This window comes from Sciurus carolinensis, chromosome 13, assembly GCF_902686445.1.
Source record: "Sciurus carolinensis chromosome 13, mSciCar1.2, whole genome shotgun sequence".
In the NCBI taxonomy this organism is placed as follows: domain Eukaryota; kingdom Metazoa; phylum Chordata; class Mammalia; order Rodentia; family Sciuridae; genus Sciurus; species Sciurus carolinensis.
In genome coordinates this window covers 16,026,061-16,048,582 of record NC_062225.1, presented here as the reverse complement: position 1 = coordinate 16,048,582, position 22,522 = coordinate 16,026,061, and the positions used below count along the sequence as shown (strand labels likewise).

The window sequence follows — 22,522 nt, the reverse complement described above, 5'->3', positions numbered from 1 at the left end:
CTGACTGTATTGACACCAAACCACTGTAAAAGTCAGAAAAAGCAAACCAAACACCTTCCCAAACCAACTAGAAAGCTGAAAGCCTGTCACAACCCCATCAGACTAACTTCAATATTCTGAAACAAAAATTTAAGAATTTTAAAAAATATGTGTTAAATCAAATACAAAAATAATATAGAAATGAAAAAAAAGGATAGACAAATGCACAAAGATCTGATAGAAATCAAGAAAGACAGAAAAAAAAATACAAAACCATACAAACTACAGATTAAATTATGAGGTAGACAATGGAGAAAAGATTGAAAGAAAAACTTAATAGGAGTCATTGAAGGGAAACAAGAAAATACCTAAGAGAATGACAATGAGAAAAGGAAAGAAGTAAAAAGAACTGAAATAGAAGACAGGTGACGGCGTTTCAACACTGGCCTGCACTGGAGTTCCTGAGAAGTAAATAAAACTGGTGGGATGGAATTAATTTTAAGTTCATAAGTTGAACAAACTTTCTGGAACGAGGACTTTAATTTACATCTTAGCTGTGGGTACCAGGGAAGTAGATTTATAGTGATCAATTATGAAACATCATTATGTTATGACATTTGAAGAAAAGGGCCTCCAGGCAACAGATGAAATAATTCATTAAGTTGAGAAAATAAAGCTTGCATCAGACTTCTTAAACATAGAATTAAAAACAAGGAAACTGTGGAATAACATTTTCTTTTTACTTTAAAAAAATTTCTGTTTACTTTTTTATTAGGACATTATAATTATACATGGTATTTTAAAGAGGCTTCAGGAAGGAACTTGTGAATAAAAGATACTGTAACCAGTGCAGCTGTGCTTTAAGTACCAAAGTTGTAGAATAAATGATTAAATGTCAAGAAGTCAGTAAATGCAGCACACAGGAGCCTTTCCTTAACTATCTACTAGAATAAGTTTCATTAAACCAAGAAATGACCCAGAACACTGTTGAAAGTACTGATGGGGAATATTTCACAGTATTTAGTACAAGAACTAAAATACAAGTGAAGTCCTGGGTAAAGTAATGTGTAAATCTTATAGATTACAATGAAGTAGAATGCAACTCAAAAATTTGAGTAAAATCACTGACTTCAGTCAGAGAATTCCTTTGAAACTAGAATATCAGATCATAAAAGATTAAGTAAGAGAAAAGAGAATTAACAGTTTACAGAAGGTAGTAATTTATAGATAGATGACCACTGGAAAGAAAGAAATTTTACTAATCATCAACAAAACAAAACAATAAAAACTCAAACAAAAAGTCCTACACACACGTTTTCTTAATTTATCTTTTAATTTTTTACAGACTGCATTTTGGTTCATTGTACCCAAATGGTGTACATCATTTCATTTCTATGGTTGTGCATGATGTAGATTCACACCATTGTGTAATCATACATTTACACAGGACAATGATGTCTGTCTCATTCCACCATTTTTCATATCCCCTCTCCCTTTCATTTCCTTCTACATTTTTAAAGTTCCCCCATTCTTCTCTCACTTCCCACACCTCCAACCCCATTATATATCATTCTCCACTTATCAGGGAAAGCATTTGGCCTTTGGTTTTAGGGATTGACTTATTTCACTTAGCACGATATTCTCCAATTCCATCCATTTATTTGCAAATGGCATAATATTATTCTTCTTTATGGCTGAATAATATTCCATTGTTTATATATACCACAGTTTCTTTATCTATTAATCTGTTGAAGGGCATCTAGGTTGGTTCCACAGTCTAGCTGTTGTGAACTGAGCTGCTATAAACATTGATGTGACTGTGTTACTGTAGTATGCTGGTTTTAAGTCCTTAGGGTATAAACCAAGGAGTGGGAAAACTGGTTCAAAAGGTGGGTCCCTTCCAAGTGTTCTGAGGAATCTCCACACAGCTTTCCAGAGTGGCTGCACCAATTTGCAACTCCACCAGCAATGTAAAAGTGTGCCTTTTTCCCCACATCCATGCCAACATCTATTATTGTTTGTGTTCTTGGTAATAGCCATTCTAATTGGAGTAAGATGAAATCTAAGAGTTGTTTTAATTTGCATTTCTTTAATTACTGGAGATGTTGAACACTTTTTCATTTATTTATTAATTGCCTGTGTCTTCTTCTGTAAAGTTTCTGTCCAATTCCTTGGTCCATTTATTGATTGGGTTCTTTGTAATTTTGGTGTAAAGTTTTGTAGAATTTATAAATTTTGAAGATAAGAGCTCTATCCTACACACACTTTAAAAGAAGAAAAAAATCACACACAGTAAATATAATAAATACATGGTAATTTTAATATATAAAAATTTTGACTCTGACACAATTATCATTAAACTTATCAATCAGTCATATCAATAAGTGTCAGTGCTTCTAAATTAAGGAGTCTTAAGATTTTTCAAATTGACTCATAAAAGGAAATTTAATTATACGAGGAATATGAGAACTTTCTAAAACACACTGACTATTAAAGGCCAAAATAACACAATGAAGAGAGGTAAAACAAGCAAATAGAAAGAAGCAGGGATTGTGGTGCTATTAGATAAAGCAGGATTCAATTCTCATATGAAACAAAGGAGGAGGAACTTGATAGCACTAAAGACCCTGTTAAATTAATAAAATGTAAAAACAAATATCTGGGTACCAAATAACCAAGTAACCATTCATAAAAAACAAAATATAACAGATGCAATGAGAAACAGAAATACATTAATAATAGGATGCTGATTCTAGAATTTATATGGAAGTGAAAGATCCTATAATAGTTAAATCAATATTAAAGAAGAAAAGCTTGGAAGGACCTACAACTTCACTTCAAGATTATTATAATGCTACAGTAATCAAAATGAGATTACATGTAATAGAGAAATAAAAATAGATACACAAAGAAAAGACACATAATGGAAAATCTAGAAATACAGCCATGCTGTACTGTTACTGATTTTGTCAAAAGGGTCAAGGCAATTCAATGGAAGGAAAGACTAGGTTTTCAACAAAGGTTGATGGAATAATTGGCTCAATAGATAGGTTTCTAATAAATACTAGGTATTATTATTTTACAAATAAAGAAACATTAGGTTTTGAGATGCTTAATAACTTATTCAAGGTCAAGAATCTCAACAGCCTTTCCAGCAGAATTGTTGGATTCCCAAGTCTTTGCCTTCTCACCATTGGGTTATCTTCTATTGCCAAAGCTCCCATTTATTACTATGTACTTTATTAAAACTTGTTCTTGGAGGATCCAAGATGATGGACTAGAGGGAGTTTGCATTCCTTGTTACTTCATAACTCAAGATTCGAGCAGAGTAAATACTGTATCTCTGTGAGGCAGTCTTCACTGCTCACCAACCCCTTGCTGTTTACCCCATGTATCCACAGGGATCACCTGCCATCTGCCAGCATATCACCTACTTTTTGAGTGCAGTTTGCTCACTGACTGCCATCTATCATCTGCCATTTGCCCATTTGCCTGTCTCTTGTCTGCCCATCACCTGCCTTTCACCTACCCATTGCCCATTGCCCAACATCCACCTGCCGACCATTCACCATTAGCTTGCAGAACACCTGCAGACCACCAACAGATCACCTGTTGTCTGCTGTTACCTGGAAGTCCATTTGCACAGAACGCACAGGTTTGGTTACATGTGGCTGCCACCATTTGGGATAACATCCAGGGTCTGCAGGTTTGCTACCTTGGCCGCTGCCACCTCAGGGCATGGACACCTCAGTCTGGAGACTCAGGCCAGGGCTGGAGATACATTGGGGTACCTGCAGGTCTGGTTGCACCTGAGATCTATCTGCTCAGTGTGGTAGTGGCCACCATCTGGCTGCCTCTTTTCAGGGTGACTCTGTTGTGTGAGCACAGGCCTGGTGGTCTCTCTGCAAGTTGAAAGGACATTGAGATCTTGGGATTGCAGCAAGAGAGGGCTGGGGAAGCTGAAGCCTAGGTCCATCAGACTGCAGATGGGTTTGTGTGGGCCAGTCTGGGTCTGGCAAGCCCGTGGAAAGTCAGAGATTATGGGCAGTTCCCTGGGGGAGCACAGGTCAAAGAAACTGAAGAAAACTGGGCTATCTCCACCTGAGTGAGTCCTGAAGTGCACAGGGATGGAAGGGGCTAGCTACAGCAGGTGGGAAGACAGTAAGAGGGTGTGAGGTCATCTTGCTATCAGCTCACCCACCCAACCAGTCTGGCACCCACTGGACTGGCGCTAACATCAAACTTCAGACAATCCCACCTATCTGTGGAGAAGGGAAGCTGAGAACATTTTTGAAAGTCAATGGAAGCAATAATTCAGTTTTCCACTGAGTCTTTTCTCTTTTTTTTTTCCCCTCTGTCTCACACCTCTACTATCTCTAAATTCAAATATTTTTTATACATCAATTTATGTGTGGGATGTCTGAATAGTATACATTTTTTTTGTGAATTCCTATATTTTACTTTAAAAAAAAACTGTACATATTTTTTCTCCCACCTACCTGTCTCCCTAGATTCTCTTTCTCACTTTTCTCATACTAAAGCCATCCTCTAGTAATTCCTCCCTCACTCTTACTATAATTTTTACCTCTGTCTCTCTCCCTCTTCTGCATAAACATCACATCCTACACTACTTCTGTTCTCTCATTGTCCATCATTTAAAACGGTAAACCCTTTTGTCAAACTTACTGCTTATATTGTAAACAATAATTGAAAACTTCATGTCTGTTTATTGTAAAAAAACTATAAGCACCTTAAAAGGAACCATTTGGTTTAAAGTGGTATAACATTTGCATTGGGTGCTGTTAATATTGTTCTCCCCCTTAAAGGTGAGGTACTGGAAGACTTCAGGGACATTAAACGGCTACAGGGTAGAATCTGTACTGCCTCAGCTCCATACCGCTAGATAAGCAGATACACAAGCAACATGAAAACACACGGGAAAAAAGTGCCTCAAACAAACCAAGGTGTTCCAACAATAGAATCCATAGACAACACAGTATAAGAAATGTCAGAGATGAAGTTTAGAAAATACATAGTTAGCTTGATCTTTGAAATAAAGGATGGTATTGGAGAGAAAATACAGGAAGTGAAAGATCACATCAATAAAGAGTCAGAGATTATAAAAAGGAATCAAGTAGGAATCCTTGAAATGAAAGAAACAATAAACTGAAATAAAAATTCAATGGAAAGTCAACAGACTAGACCACTTGGAAGACAGAAACTCAGACAATGAAAATAAAATATATAATCTTGAAAATAAAGCTGACCGCACAGAGAAGATGGTTTAAGAAACCATGAACAGAACTTCCAAGAAATATGGGATAACATGAAAAGACCAAATTTAAGATTCATCAGAATAGACGAAGACATGGAGATAAAACCAAAAGAATGCATAATTTTTTAATGACATAATACCAGAAAACTTCCCAAATCTAAAAAATGAATTGGAAAATCAAGTACAAGAGGCTTATAGGACCCAAAATATACAAAACTACAGCACATTATAATGAGAATGACTAACACACTGAATAAGGATAGAATTTTAAAGGCTGTGAGAGAAAAAAAAATCAAATTCCATATAGGAGGAAACTGATTCAGATCTCAGCTGATTTCTCAACCCAGACCTCAATGCCTGGAGATCCTGGAATAGCAAACATCAAGCTCTGAAAGAAAATGAATCTGAACTCAGAATTTTATATCCAGCAAAATTTAGCTTCAGATTTGAAGATGAAATAAAAACCTTCCATGATAAACAAAAGTTAAAAGAATTCACAACTAGAAAGTCTGCATTATAGAACATTTTCTGCAAATATTCCATGAGGAGGAAATAAAAAAAAAAAAACAGCAAAAGGAGAAACTATACTAAAGGAAAAGTCAATGAAAGGAGAAACTAAGTCACGTTAAAAACCAAAAATAAACAAAAAAGACCAGAATACAAATAATATCTCAATAATAACCCTGAATGTGTGAACACATTTTCTTATCAGCAGCATAAGGATCCTTCTCTAAAATAGACCATATGTTATGCCACAAATCAACTCTTGGGAAATACAAAATATAGAAATACTACCGTGGATTCTATCAGATCATAATGGAATGAAACTAGAAATCAATGATAAAATAAAAAATAGAAGATACTTCAACACCTGGAGACTAAATAGCATGCTACTGAATGATGAATGGATAAAAGAAGAAATCAAAGAGGAAATAAAAAATACTTAGAGATAAATGAGAACACTGATACAACATATCAAAATCTCTACTATGATGAAAGTAGTGCTAAGAGGAAAGTTCATTGCATTGAGTTCATACATTAAAATAATAAAAAGTCAACAAATAAATGACCTAACATTACACCTCAAAGTCCTAGAAAAGAACAAATCAACACCAAAAGCAGCAAAAGATAGGAAATAATTAAAATTAGATCTGAAATCAATGAAATTAAAACAAAAGAAACAATTCAAAAAATTGGCAAAACAAAAAATTGGTTCATTGAAAAAATAAATAAAATTGATAAACCCTTAGCCACACTAAAAAGGAGAGAAAACTCAAATTACTAAAATTTGTGATGTAAAAGTAAATATCACAACAGATGCTACTGAAATACAGAAGATAATTAGAAACTATATTGAAAATTTATACTCAAATAAAATAGAAAATATGGAAGACATTGACAAATTTCTAGAGACATATAATCTATCCAAACTGATGCAGGAGGACATACACAATGTAAATAGATGAATTTCAACAAAGAAATAGAAGAAGTCATTGAAAGCCTACCAAACAAGAAAAGCCCAGGACCAGATAGATTCTCAGTCGAGTTCTATAAGACCTTCGAAAGAATTAACATCAATACTACTCAAATTATTCCATGAAGTAGAAAAGGAGGGAAACTTTCCAAACTCATTCTATGAGGCTAGTATCACCCTTATGTCAAAACCAGACAAAGACACATCAAGGAAAGAAAACTTTGGGCCAATATCCCTCACAACATACATGCAAAAATTTTCAATAAAATTCTGGCAAATCACAAACAGAAATATATTAAATATATAGTGCCCCATGATCAAATGGGATTTATCCCTGGAATGCAAGGTTGGTTCAACATACAGAAATCAATAAATGTAATACATCACATCAATAGACTTAAAGTCAAGGATCATATGATTCTCTCAATAGAGGCAGAAAAAGCAATTGACAAAATACAGCACCTCTTCATGTTCAAAACACTAGAAAAACTAGGGATACTAAGAATATACCTCAACATTGTTAAAAGCTATCTATGCTAAGCTCATGGCCAATATCATTCTAAATGGAGAAAAACTGAAAGCATTCCCCCTAAAAACTGGAACATGACAGGGATGCCCTCTTTCACTACTTCTATTCACCATCATCCTTGAAATCCTGGCCAGAACAATCAGACAGACCAAAGAAATTAAAAGGATACAAATAGAAAAAGAAGAACTCAAACTATCACTATTTGCTGATGACATAATTTTATATTTAGGAGATTCTAAAAATACCAACAGAAAACTTCTAGAACTAATAAATGAATTCAGCAAAGTAGCAGGATAATCAATACCCATACATCAAACGCATTTCTAGACATAAGTGATGAATCCACTGCAAGAGAAATTAGGAAAACTACTCCATTCACAATAACCTCAACAAAAATAAAATACTTGGGAATCAATCTAACAAAAGAGGTGAAAGACCTCTACAATAAAAACTACAGAACACTAAAGAAAGAAATTAAAGAAGACCTTAGAAGATGGAAAAATCTCCCATGCTCTTGAATAGGCAGAATTAGTATTGTCAAAATGGCCACACTATGAAAAGTGTTATACAGAGTCAATGCAATTCCTGTTAAAATCCCAATGACATTCTTCATAGAAATAGAAAAAGCAATCATGAAATTCATTTGGAAAAATAAGAGACCTAGAATAGCCAAGGCAATCCTTAGCAAGAAGAGTGAAGCAGGAGGCATCACACTACCAGACTTTAAATTATACTACAAAGCAATAGTAACAAAAAGGCATGGTATTGGCACCAAAATAGACATGTAGACCAATGGTACAAAGTAGAAGACACGTAGACAAACCCACATAAACATGGTTATCTCATACTAGACAAAGGTGCCAAAATATACACTGGAGAAAAGATAGCCTAGTCAACAAATGGTGCTGGGAAAACTGAAAATTCATATGTACAAAATAAAATCAAACCTCTATCTCTAACTCTGCACAAAAATCAACTCAAAGTGAATCAAAAATGTAGACACTAAAACAGAGACCCTGTGCCTAACAGAAGAAAAAGTAGGCCCAAATCTTCACCATGTCAGCTTAGGATCTAACTTCCTTAACAAGACTCCTAAAGCACAAGAAGTAAAATTAAGAATCAATAAATGGGATGGACTCAAATAAAAAGCTTCTTCTCAGTAAAGAAAACGATCAACTATTTGAAGAGAGAGCCTACAGAATGGGAAAAAATCTTTACCCCCCGCACCTCAGTTACTGCACTGATCTCTAAGACATATAATAAACCTAAAAATCTTAACACCAAAAAAACCAAATAATCCAATAAATAAATGGGATAAGGAACTGAACAGACACTTCATGGAAGAAGAAATACAATTGATCAACAAACATATGAAAAAAGTTTTCATTATCTCTTGCAATTAGAGAAATGCAAATCAAAAATGCTCTAAGATTTCATCTCACTCCAGTCAGAATAGCAATTATACAAACAATAAGTGTTGATGAGAATGTGGGGAAAAAGGCACACTCATACATTGTTGGTGAGACTGTAGATTGGTGCAGCCACTTTGGAAAGCAGTATGGACATTCTTAAGAAAACTTGGAATGGATCCACCATTTGACCCAGCTATCTCACTTCTCAGTTTATACTCAAGGACTTAAAATCAGCATACTATGCAATCACAACAATGTTTATAGCAGCTCAATTCATGATAGCAAAACTATGGAACTAACCTTCGATGCTCTTCAACAGATGAATAATAAAGAAAATGTGGTGCATTTATGCAGTGGAATATTACTCAGCCTTAAAGAAGAATGAAATTACGGCATTTGCATGGAAATAGATGGAACTGTAGAAGATCCTGCTAAGTGATATAAGTCAATCCCAAATAACCAAAGGCCAGATGTTTTCTCTGATAAGCAAATGATGATCCATAGTGGAGGGTGGGTAGGGAAGAATGAAGGAACTTTGGATTGTAAAGAGGTAAGTGAGGGGAGCAGTGGGGTGGGGGGGGGATGGGAAGACCATAGATTGAGACAGACATTTTTACCCTATATACATGTATGAAAAAAATTTTCTAAAGTATTTATCAGTGTCAAAAACAAAGTTAATAAAGTAAATAAATGTTAAAAATATAAATGTCCATGCAAATATTTTAAATATGGGGAGAGATGTTTGCTTTGTTATAATGGAGTCTTGAGTGTTCTTTATATATCCTGGTTATAATTCCTTTGTCAGATATGTGTTTGGTGAAAATCATCTGCCAGTCCAAGCCTTGTCTTTTCATTCTCTGTACAGTGTCTTTAGCAGAGCAGAAATTTTTAATTTTAATAAAGTCTAATTTATCAAAAAATAAAAATAAAGCTTGTTCTTTATTCTCAACTTCATTACAGACTCTTCCAGCATGCTGTGTCTTACATTTCTTAGTATATTTGTTGTGAAGCATGATCATTTTTTGATAATGTTATAATATAAATTTGACATTTCTTTGATAGACAGATTTTAGATAAAATACATTTGAATTAATCCTTCCATGAGCTGGCAGCAGAATGACACAGGAATGTAGCTTTCTAAAACACATTTAAAATAATTGACATGATTGACACAAAATGGTACATTCTTATGGGGTCCTATGATAATTTAACATTGTATACAATGTGCAATCATCAAGTCAAAATAATTAGCATTTCCACCTTTTTAAAAATTTATCATTTCTTTGTGTTGGGAAACTTTGAACTCTTCATAGTCATTATAAAATACATAATGAAATTGTTGTAAACTGCAGATGCCCTACTGTGCTGTATAGAATACTGAAACTCTTCCTATTTAACTGTATTTTGATGCTCCTTATTCAGTATCTGATCTGGTTCCCCTTCTAGCCTCTAGTGACTTGTATTCTACAATTTCTACAAAATCAACTTTTAACTCCCACATGTGAGCAAGAACTTGCAGTATTTGTTTCTCTGTGTCTGGCTTATGTCACTTAACATAATGTTCTTCAGTCACATTCAAGTTGAGGCAAATGACAGACTTTCACTCCTTTATGGCTGAATAATATTTCAGTGTCTATATTCCAAGAACTTGGTTCTTAATCAATGGGGGCTATGGGTTCTCAATCCTGCTATGTGAGTCAGCTTTCCATCAAGAAAAGAGATACTTCAGATAATCAACTTATAAAGAGGAAAGATTTATTTTAAATCACAGTTCTAGAGGTTCCAGTCCATGGCCATTTGGCCCTTTTGCTTTGGGCCTGTGGTGAAGCAGCATCTCATGGTGAGAGTGTGTGATGGAACAAAAAACCTCACCTCGTGGACAGGAAGTGCCAGACAGAAAGCATGGGGTCGGTCCCCCTTCCAAGGGCACACCCAGTGATGTAATCACTTCCCACTTAGGCCCTACCCACCAAAGATCCTATACCTTCTCTCAGCTCCACCTGGGGCTCGAGCCTTCACTGTGTGGACGCTGGGGAGACATTTTGACCCAAACCATAGCACGTGCCTTCTCTACATTGAAATGCTCAAGCATAAGGAGGGAATGTGCATCTGAGGCTGCCAAATCATATATCTTAGCAAAGAAATTTGGAAGTCTTTTTTTCCTAGTTGTTTGACTTTGATTATCTTCAAATTCCTTCTCAGTTTCATTTGGAACTATTTTCTAAGAGGCTAGGGGAGATGATTTTCTTCTTAGGTGAACACTGACCCTGCACAGTGGTAACAACCTCTTAGGTCCCAGTTGGGTACACTTACCTGAGTTGAGAGGTGGAGGTAATGACCACTCTAGGAAAGGATGCCGGTCAAAGGTGTTGGCCCTCTGGCATTTCTGCACATCCCCGTCATTTTGGATCATGTCCACAATCTCCTGTGTCCAGGTTGTACCTAAGGGCATCAATCATTCTCAACTCCATCCACTCATGGCACAATTTGGTCCATTTTCCTTGATTATTCATATATTCATTAAATTTGCTCTTTCTGAATATTGAGCAGAATCATCCCATGTGTCACCTTCTCTCTGTGCCAACCAAAGTGGGTGGGGCCCTCCTCTGAGCACTGGTGCCCCTCCATACTCATTGCCACGATCTGCTCATAACATGTGCTTCCTTGCAACACCTTCTGTTCTCTGCATTAAGTACTAAGTACTAGTACTTAGCATAGGGATTTGCAGGTGATAGACCTAGATAGGTTGTATAAATACTGAATCAAAGGTAATGAGACATAAAGGTGAATTAACCAATGAACCTCCTCTAACAAGCTTATGATGTTTATTGGAGGAGATATGACAGAGACTGCTGCTTGTCTAGCTACTATTCATTTTTTTTCTCTCAAATTAAGAGATCCTCAAATATTAGCTGGACATATCACTATTTATGTAAAAAACTACATTTTCAACCTTTCTTGCAATTAGATATGGCCAGGGCACTAAATTCTGGCAAGTTGTCTTTAAAGGATGCCATTTGGAATGTGATGGTTGGAACTCTAGCAATTGTACAGAACGACAGACTCAAAAGCTACACCTTAAGATGGTGGAGTAGAAAGTTAGAAGGAGCCAGGGTTGCTGACGATGAGTGCAGTCACTATTTCAGCACTGGACTACCAACGTACAGACAACTTTTCTTTTGTGTTATTTTGAGTTTTCTGATATTTGCAGTCAAATTGAACTCTAAATGATACAGAAGAGGATATAAATAGACATATGGACAGGCAAAAGTTAAACTATGGGAGGAAGGCTGACTTACTGCAGAGGGGTCGGTAGGCTTAATTGAGGAGAAAAGTGTAAGGCTTGGAATGGAAACTGGAAGCAGGAATGGAATGTGCCTCTCCATTGAGGAGGCAGGGCAAGCCAAGAGTGGAAACTTCAAGAGCTAGGGGAGAGGCAGGCATATTCCTCATGCTGGGAAGCGTAAGAAAGGCTCACAGGAGGTGGACATTTTCAAACTGGTTCCAGTTTACGCTTCTTTGCTTCACTTGGTCACACAGAGTGGAATTATTAATACAGAAAATGCAGGAGATCATCAGTCACCTCATCACGTCTTTCCTGGAGGCCATGTTTCCTATTTCTCTACTCTGCACAGTCCTGAGGTATCTTTTGCCTTTTCTGACCATTCTTTTCCCCACACAGTCCACTTCATTTTATGAGTCTGGGACATCACCTGCCCTTTCCCAGATGCATCCCACCATACTCATGTGGGTTTTAGACCCAGCTCTTTTAGCACAGTTTCTATTGGGCAGAAAGGCTTCATTTCCTTGTCAGTTTCTCCCTAGGAGGAATATCTGAGGGACAGGGGCTGCTGTTCATTCCAGGAGAGTTTAACAGCACAGGAGTTCCTGGGTTGCCAAGAGTTACTGGAAGAACTTCCATACTATTTTTTAGATTCTGTGCTCTTACATTATTTTTAATTTTTTTCTATTCCTTTGCAATTCTGACCATCTCGCTCTTTACCAAGGACCTAAATAAGAGGGAGGATCTTTGGGTGCTAGTGCATCTGTGTTCATGAGTGAGCATTGTTTTCATTTTTTCCAGGGACCAGTCCTGGAGAAACCCTACATTGTTTTTAAAATTAGGAGTCCACCTTCCAGTATCCCTGCTTTACTAAAGGTGATGTCACTTACTGCTATTTCTGCACACCCACCTGCCTTTGCATAGGTTGCAATGAGGAGATCATCAGGTTTTGCTTGGAAATTCCAGATTTTGTCCCAGTTATCACTTATCATCTTGGTCATGAGGACTCCATTAATTTCTGTGGTTTCTGGTTGTAGGTATTTTTCCTCCAGGTGGAGATCTTTCATTTTCTCCAAGGACATCTTAGTATGTGGACTTGACAGGCACTTAAAAGAAAGGTATACTTTTGTCATTTCTAATACTTAGAACAGTCACTTCTTAATTTTTTTCTTTGGAGAAAGTCAGGAGAGGTGCATGATAGAAGCCTATGAGTATGTTTAATATTCATGTAAGTAAGAAAAGTCAAAAGTGTGGAAGTATGGAGCACTTAAAATAGCTGTATTTCAGGGTGTAGCAATAATAAAGACACAAATGCATCTCAAACAGAGATAAATACTGGGGAGGAAAACAGATCTGGGAAATTGGCTGCCTTGGGTTGGTTCTTCAGAGTCTACCTGCCTGAGAACTGAGTGACAAGTAGAGATATGAGGAACCCATGGCAGAGGGGTCAAAAGGGTCATGGGCTCTTGTCAGGTTTGAACAACACAAAGAAGCCAGAATGAAATCAAGACTTAGGTTGACTGTCACTGAGGCAGGCTGGGAGAGGGTGAATAAACTGCATTTGACCTGAGTAACTATAGAGCTTGGAGAAATTATTCAAGCTCCTCTTGGGATTCCTCATTATACAGTGGCCATCAACAGACAACAGCATGACAGAGTGCATGGCAGAAATCCCCCTGAATGCCTACAATCGCAGATTGTATACCAAACCCCAAAATTCTGACTGAAGAGCAATCAGCCAGCTAAGTCTGTGACCTCTATTTGCTTGGAGGAGTAACTCTGACTTGCTTGGGATGTGATGTTTGTTTCTATGGTAGATAATTTTGTTTCAGTCTCATACAGTCTCAAAATTAAATTTACTATAGAAATGTAATAAAGTAAATCAAACTATAGCATTACTATTTTTATTGTAAGTTTAAGAATCTTTTTGTCATGTTTAATAACAGTATGTTGGAACGTCTAACAGATGAAATTTGAAGTTAATAGTTAACATGCTATTGAAGAATTTAATATTTAGGAATTTGGGGTTGAAATTTCATTCAATTTTGCCAGATTTGTAAATGTTAAAGAGAAATGGAGTTAGCATCTTCATAAGCTTGTTTATTAGATCTGTGGGATTAATAGTTAAGATTATTCTTTTTGTTATTGTTAGACAAAGTAATTTTTAAAAAGAGCATTAAATTAAATATAATTGAAAATATTGAGGAGGATTTTATTAAATAGAATTAAAAAGGACTTAAGCGGTAAATCTTTATCCAAATTCTCCTGATAGCCTTCTGCCCAGTTAGAGGGGTTTTGAGGTGGGAGAAGGTTACTGGGTGTGGTGTTAGGCGTTTCATTCATTTCCTGTTTCTGAGTTTTGCTTTTCTCGTCTACACCATGAGGGATCAGGCTACCACTCGGATTTCTCTATGACTTAGCTATTGCATATGTAATAAACAGTTTCCTGAGTTACCGGTCACTCAGTTATGAGATGTTCGCTCTCTGAGGCCTCTTCTCCCATCACAGCATTTAGAGCAGTCAACCCGCATGAGCAACTACAAGCAATGGAGCTTGGCTTTGGGACCTGCCACCTTTTGCTGTTCTCTGTTGTCTTGGCACTCCACATCCATCCTTTGCCTCAGTCCGGCTCTGTCTCCTGGTCCTAGTTTACCAGCCCTGGATTCCATTCCTTAGGGTTAGTCATTTCTAGGCAGCTGTAGCTGCTTGGGGGACACTGAATACCCCTGTTCCTTTGGGAGATCTGGATGATGTGTCCCAAGCAGATTGGTTCTGTCTTGACCTCCCAACACCTTTTGACCTGAGCATGTTCATTTTTACCTGTCTTCTATCTGGGACTTCCATGTACATTTGAAAAAAAGGACTCTGGAATGGATAAAAACCAATCTTGACACCTACCTTTTGAAGACACAGTTCTTCCCTTCTAATGTGACAGACAAGTTGTCCATGCTGACTGTGTGTTAAATTATTCACAGGAATCCACGTCACTAAGGTCAGAGGAGGTGAGACTTATCACCGGTGGAGGAGAAGGGACAGTTGGAGGAGGGACCTAAAGCACGAACTTTCTTTTATGTAAAAATGGAATATTATTGAATGATCAAAAGAAATGGCCATCACGCCACAAAAAGACATGTGGTCATCATAAATGTTTACCACTAGGTGAAAGAAGCCAGTCTGAAAGGCTGTTCACTGTGTGGTTCCAACTTTATGACATCCTGGAAAAGGCAAAACTGTGAAGAAGTCACAAAGATCAGGGTTTGCCTGTGATTGGGGGAAAGAGGATCAGATAGAAAGAGCACAGTGGGTTTTTAGGGCAGTGAGACTGCTCTGTATGATATAGCAATGGTGGATCCATGTCACTGTTGTCAGAACCCATGGAATGTCCTACATGTAGAGTGGATCCTAAAGTAAACATGGACTCTGTGTAACAGTGAAGCATCAGGGCAGGTTTGTCAGTTGTACCAAGTGCACTGCTCTGTTGATAATGAGGGGCAGATGTGCATGTGGGTGTGGGTTGGGGAGGGTTGGATCATGTGGCTCTTTGTACTTTTTGCTCAGTTTTGCTGCAAACCTAAAACTGCTCTTAAAAATAAAGTGTATTTCAAAAAATGAAATGTCTTCTAGTCTTCCTCATGACATAGCTATTAATATCTACCAGCAAGTACAACTGATGCTTCAGAAATAGGCAGTGTGATTCAGGGCACCCAGCCCCACTACACATATTTTCTGAGTCTTCCATGATCCTACTTAAGGCCAAAGTTAATGGGTCACCAGACCCTGACAGGATGGCTTCATTAGGTGATGGAGACAGATCTCAAAAGAAGTGGCTTCGAAGGCACAAAGTGGGCCACCACAGCTGACATAGGTAGCCATTGACAATGTCTCCTTAGTGCTACTTCTTCCTCCTAAAGAGAGGGCACATTTTTTCCCCCAGGTCTGAGGACCGAACTTAGTCCTTGCACTTGCTAGGCAAGTGCTCTGCCACTGAGCTGAGTCCATAACCCTGGAGGGGACATCCTAACTGAATTCTTTTAGAAATTGTTCTAGGTTTGAGTGGAAGTTTAACATATTAACAATGACATAATTTTCCAAATTTGGAGAAGTGCAAGCTACCAACTATCCTAGAGAAAGCCTCAGTGAGAAGAGACTCTGGTCCCCAGCAGACATTCCATCTCATGTGGTCTCACTCTCCACCCCATGGTCCACACTTTGCCCACGTTAAACTTACTTCCATGTCTTAAACAGCCTTAGACTTTTAATGGACCCTAGTTTTGAGTGCCTGTGCCATGACTTGTGGGTAATCAATTTTTAACTCATTCTTCAAAACTCTCTAAAATATCACTTCACTGAGCTTTGACCATGAGTCTTCAATGCCCAGTCATCCAGTTATAGCTTTATTTCCACCTCAGATACCATGTCTTGAAGGGGTCAGAATTATTCATTTATCCCCAGAGATGTCAAAATCTCTGATCTGTTTCAGGCCACGTTGATGTGCAGAAATGATCTGTTACCAGGAGGCAGCCCAGAATACACAAAGAACTTACCCTGTTCATTTAGAAAATGTAGACCTATTATCTGTACATCTCCTTTGACCCAACTCATAATTCTTATATGTTTTAATAATGGAATTATTTATTGATTGGGTTCTTTGTATTTTTGGTGTAAAGTTTTGTAAGTTCTTTATAAATTTTGGAGATTAGTGCTCTGTCTGAAGTACACGTGGAAAAGATTTTCTCCCATTCTGTGTGCTCTATCATCACATTGTTAAATATTTACTTTGCTGAGAAAAAGCATTTCAGTTTGAAACCATTCCATTTATTGATTCTTTGATTTTTCTTGTGCTTTGGGAGTCTTGTTAAGGAAGTTTGGTCCTAAGCCAACATGATGAAGATTTGGGCCTACATTTTCTTTTATTTGGTGCAGGGTCTCTGGTCTAATTCCTAGGTCCTTGATCCATTTTGGGTTGCATTTTGTGCAGGGTGAGAGATAGGGGTTTAATTTCATTTTACTCCATGTGGATTTCCAGTTTTCCCAGCACCATTTGTTGAACAGGCTATCTTTCCTCCATTGTATGTTTTTGACTTCTTTGTCTAGTATGAGGTAACTATATATGTGGGTTTGTCTCTGTGTCTTCTATTCTGTACCATTGGCCTTCCTGTCTATTTTGGTGCTGATACATGGCATTTTTGTTACTATTGCTCTGTACTATATTTTAAGTTCTGGTATTGTGATACCTCCTACTTCACTCTTTCTGCTCAAGATTGCTTTGGCTATTCAAGGCCTCTCTTTCTCCTAGATGAATTTCATGATTGCTTTCTCTATTTCTGTGAGGAACATCATTGAGATTTTAATTAGAATTGCATTGAATCTGTATAGCACCTTTTGTAGAATGGCCATATAGACAATATTAATTCTGCCTATCAAAGCAGTATGAGATTCCTCAGAAAACTTGGAATGAATTCACCTTTTGACCCAGTTATCCCATGCCTCAGTTTATACCCAAAGGACTTAAAATTAGCATACTACAATAATGCAGTCACATCAATGTTTATAGCAGCTCATTTCACAATAGCTAGATTGTGGAACCAACCCAGTTGCCCTTCAACAGATGAATGGATAAAGAAACTGTGGTATATGTATGCAATGGAATATTATTCAGTCATAAAGAAGAATAATATTATGGCATTTGCAGATAAATGGATGAAATTGGAGAATATCATGCTATGTGAAATAAGCCAATCCCCAAAATCCAAAGGCCAAATGTTTTTCCTGATAAGTGGATGATGATACATAATGGGAATGGAGGGGTGGGGGGATAAGAGAAGAATGGAGGAACTTTAGATTATGTAGAGGGAAGTGAGAGCAAGGAGGGGCAGGAGTATGAAAGATGGTGGAATGAGACAGACATCATTACCCTGTGTACATGTATGATTACACAAATGGTATGAATCTGCATTGTGCACAACCATAGAAATGAAAAATTGTACCCCATTTGTATACAATGAATCAAAATGCAGTCTGTAAAAATAAAAAAAAATTATAAAAATATATTGTTAGTGCCACCTTAACAATGTCTACATGCTTTCTAGGAATGTATAGTACATAGGCTTAACCATGAATGTGCTTAGAAACTAAATAAATTGTAATCTAAAACTTAAATAATTGAATAAAAAGAATGAATCTAAGCAGAGCCCTTATGTCCATAAATATTACCTCGGGGCGCCCCTCACCCTAGGACCACTATAACTTCTTTGATCCAGGACTGAACTTCCAATGCTATGCTGTAGGGTGGGGAACTTCGGGGGAATGCTATTGCCAGGGGCTGTCATGGCTCCTCACTGGGACACACTTCACCCTGGCTTTCTGAACAGGAAGCAGCGCTTCCAATGGCTTCTTCTGCAATCCCACAGCACTGAGAAGAGTGGAGTGTTGAACACAATAATGGCTTCCAAAGATGTCCAAATCATAACTCTGGGACCTGTGAATATGTCACCTCATGTGGAAAGAGGAGCTTTGCAAATGTGATTAAGCTCAGGATCTTGAGATGAGTTGATCCTGGGCACGAGCCTTATATGAGTAGCCAGGAAGTCAGAGTCAGAAAAGGAGACGTGAGGACAGATTCAGAGTTAAGATAAACAGAGATGAAGAACAGAGACAGAAGGAAGGTTTGTGTGTGTAGGGGAAGATTTGCAGATGCTGTGGCACTGGCTTTGGAGATGAAGGAAGGGGCCTCAAGCCAAGGAATGCAGGAGAATTTTAGAAGCTGGAAAAGTCAAGGCAACAGATTCTATTCTAGAACCTCTGGAAGAGGTATGGGGACAATCACCTTAAATTAGCACCTGGATAACAGGAAGACTTGGCATTTTGGGTCTGCTTCAGACAATCACAGATCAAGAGCAGGACATGCCAAGAGCTCTACCAATGATATTTAACCCGAATTTAATCCTGAGGAAATAACCGGATACTCTTGGAGAATGGGACATCCTGTGAGACAACTGGTCTGAATTTTTCAAAAGAATCAATATCATGTAGCAACAAGCAGCCAAAGAAGACAAAATGGCTTGGGCAGAGGAGACAGTCCTAGGTTAGAAAGACTAAAGAGATGTACACAAAGGCAATGCAAGAAACGTCCTGGATTCTAAAATAGAAAAAAGTTTTAGAAGACATTGGAAAATCTGACCTCCACTGTATGTTTAGTGTTAGGATGAGGGAGGAGAACGGCCTTACTCTTAGCGATATCAGCTGAATTGCAGAGGGCTGCAGTGTCGCAGTGCCCTGACTGTGCCTTTAGGTGGTTCCGTAAAATAGTGCATATCTATGTTTGCTTTCTTGTGCAAATACACACATACGCACATAACTATGGGAAGGAGGCACAGAAGGGGAAAATGTGAAGAAAATACCTAGAAGCGAATCTGGGAGAGGGTTCACAAGTATTGTTTGTCCTCCCCGTTGCCCCCAACTTTTCTAAAGAAGAGGTAAGAGAAAAACAAAGTCCCATTTGTTGTTAGACTACTATGTTACATCAGTTGCCTACACACAGGACAGGCAGCTCATGATTCAAATTTTCAGGGAGAATTTTCCTCCTTCCCTCCAAAATGCCCACCAAGGCAGTGGGAGTCTATCTGCCACCTCTCTTCCCAGGTGGGTTTTCACTGGATTTGGTCCCTTAGCAAGCTCCACATGTTCTGGGCTCCTGGGCTTTGGTTCCTGGCCCCCGGTCCCTCTGGCTGTCTGAGTGAGAACCGTCCCATTACCTGGGAACTTTCACTTCCTTGTCATTTCTCTGGGTTTCCCTTACAGTTTTGCCAGCTCAGCTTTTTAAAGGATATTTCTGCAGCTACATCTACTTTTCCATACACTTACTTCTCTTTTGGGTCTTGACTAATCTACATTTTACGATATTAATGACTGTATATCTGTGCTACCTTGCCTGACATTTTAGAAGGCCTCAATATGCTGTTTTTCTTTCTGCTTTTGAATGAACTTTTGATTTTGGATGAAGTTCATTTTCTGTGGGGACATAAGTCAGAATGCTATATGCCCTGGCTGAGGGCTTCTGTCTCCACCAGACCAGGTGGCTCAGGGATGTTTCTAACTTGTGATTTTTTTTTGTGTTAATTTATTGTCTTGGGGGTTGCTGGGATCTAAATGAGCTTGGTGATTTGATCTGTGCACAGACCCATTTTCTGTGCATTTTCTGAGCACAGACTTTTTCATTTACCGTCCAGGATTACACAGCTGAGCATTTCTACTTTTCCCCTATTGGGTGGGGGAGCCAGTTTTCTCTAGAGCCCTTTCTAGAATTTGCATTTGTACGAGGCTGCTCATCATACTCCATTCACTGCAAGGGCCCACGCTCCTCACCTTCAGGAGCCTGAAACACCCGCCCCGCCCCGTGGGGCAGCCCGTCCAGCCATGCGGTGCCCGGATGTTGGAGTCTTCATTCTGGGCACTTTGAAATTCCCTTCTCTCCCTCTACACTCAGCTCCACTTTTCAAAAAATGGTTTTATGCATGTATCTAGAATTTCTTGGTCTTTGTCTTGGGAGGATTTTTCAAATTTTCTTGCCAGTTTTTTAAATCAGAACTGGAAGTTCCTTAATCTGTTATTTTTGGCTTAAGGGAAAAAGAAATAACAAGGAAACAAAACTTTAGTCTGTAAACTGATGGAAAGGATCTCCCTGCATAAATGGTTTAAAGCTATTAGACTGAGTAAAAATATAAATAACATGTACCTAAAAATAAATTCTTAAATTAAATGTGCTTCTAAACACATTAAATTTAGCAAAAATAATTTCAATGACATAGGAAAACAGTGACACTTAGTAAACTTGGCCACAAAAATTTATAAGCAAACTAGTTTCTGCTTTTCAATTCCAGGAACCACATCTGCAACTTGGTCCTTCTGTGGCTGGTCTTAGGGCAGCACAGAGCGGACACCTGATTTCTGTCATTGTTAAGTGACTTTGGGCTTATCCACAGATCAGATGGGAAGGCATCTTTTTCTTCCTGAGTTACAGCTTGCTTCCTGCCAGGCCTAATGAGCTACATGTGATCATCGCTGCGGACACAGCCCTGGCCAGCAGATTTCCCTATGGGAAGATGAAATGGGCACATGGCAAGCTCCCCGTTCTCTGGGAAGGAGAGGGTTTCACCCTGGGCTGCCTGGGTGTTTCAAGCCCCGGGATCCAGCCTCTATCACACCTGAGACCGTAGAGGTCTGAGTGAGACAGGACTCTTAGGGAACAAGAGTGCTTTCTGCAGAAGGCCTGTCCAGGTCCCCCGCCTGGGGTGTGAACGTGCCCTGCTGGGTCAGGGATGTTCTTGTTTCACGTTCCATATGCTTTTACTGTGTCCTCGTGGACTTTTGCTGTGCTCCAAAGCAGGGTGATGGGCACAGAAGCCAACACTGCTGCTGTGGCCCTGAGGAATGATCTCAGGAGGTCCCTGGGGCCTGGTCCCTTCTTACACACTACAATTTCACCTGAGGGGTGGGTCCCAGCTCAGAGGTTCTCATTCCAGTGGAGCTTAGAGAGTGCCAGGAGGCCACAGGACAGTCCACTCACTTGATCCTGCCAGGTGACAAGGTACTGTCTCCACAAACCAATTTCATGCCTAAGTGCCTGTAGGGCTTTTTCATATCATGTCAATCTGTTACTGGGGTGAAGGGTGACTGTTTCAGGGACCTCTGAGCCTTGTTCATCTGAGATCCTGATAGTTCCAAAAGAGCCTCCTTCTGCCTCTCCTGAGGCCTTGGCATGGTATAAAGACTGGGTCAAGACTTCAGGTGCTGGGGTCCCACCTGCAGCATGGCCCTCCTGTCCACCTGGGTAAGAGCTTTGTGAGACCTATGAAGTCAGACCGCTAGATGGAAGTGTCTGTGGTTGTGTAGCCCAAGCTTCATCTGAGAACGCAGGTGAAGAGGAAGGAACCCTCTCTCTAGCTAGAGGAAAGGAAGGAAGGCCATCCACCCCTGGTCCTCAGACTCTGCGATCTGCCTACCTGGGCTCCTTAATCTGCTGTCTGGCTGTGCTTCTGTTCTTCTCAATAGGATCCTTATGAACAGGCAGTGCAAGCCGGCCAGAGAACCCTGATGGGGCCTTGCCCTTGTCGTGTGGGCTCCACTGAAGAGATCCTGGCCTCATCTTAGAGCAGACACATTTTAATTGGGAGGCCAGCTTCCTCCATGAGGGTAGGCTGGGGTGTCTGTTGAGAGCAGGGTGGTATCTGTGCTGCTAACTGTCTCAAGGACAAACAGGACTGCTGGGCCCCTGTGCTTACCAAGGTTGTTAAGAGATATTTGTCCGAGGAATGTGCGGTTGCCTGGAGACCTTATCCGTCAAGGACGGGAGCGGGGCTTAGCCCCGACTCATCTCCTGCATAGTTCACCCCTTCCCTCCTCCCTTCTTCCACTAGGACCGTTCAGTTCTGGCAGGACCCAATGAGAATCAAATAGATTGGCCGGACCCAACCAGAGGAGGACTAATGTTTAGCTGTTCAAATGTTAACCAATTAAAAGAACACTGTAAAACGGCTTGCCTTTCATTATAAAAACCCTGCTAACGAGGGCT

At 39.0% G+C, this 22,522-nt stretch overlaps 1 protein-coding gene across 1 annotated transcript in view; it reads right to left on the bottom strand.

Moving 5' to 3' along the window:
* Window positions 1-22,180, bottom strand: part of LOC124963281 (sulfotransferase 1C1) — a 31,150-nt gene extending 8,970 nt beyond the window's left edge. The window contains exons 1-3 of the mRNA XM_047522906.1: window positions 21,954-22,180; window positions 12,863-13,058; window positions 10,983-11,111 (exon numbers count right to left, since the gene is read on the bottom strand). Coding sequence (XP_047378862.1) covers window positions 10,983-11,111; window positions 12,863-13,034 — 301 coding nt within the window. The 5' untranslated portion in view covers window positions 13,035-13,058; window positions 21,954-22,180. The remainder of the gene's footprint in view (window positions 1-10,982; window positions 11,112-12,862; window positions 13,059-21,953) is intronic.
* Between the last annotated feature and the right edge of the window lie 342 nt (window positions 22,181-22,522).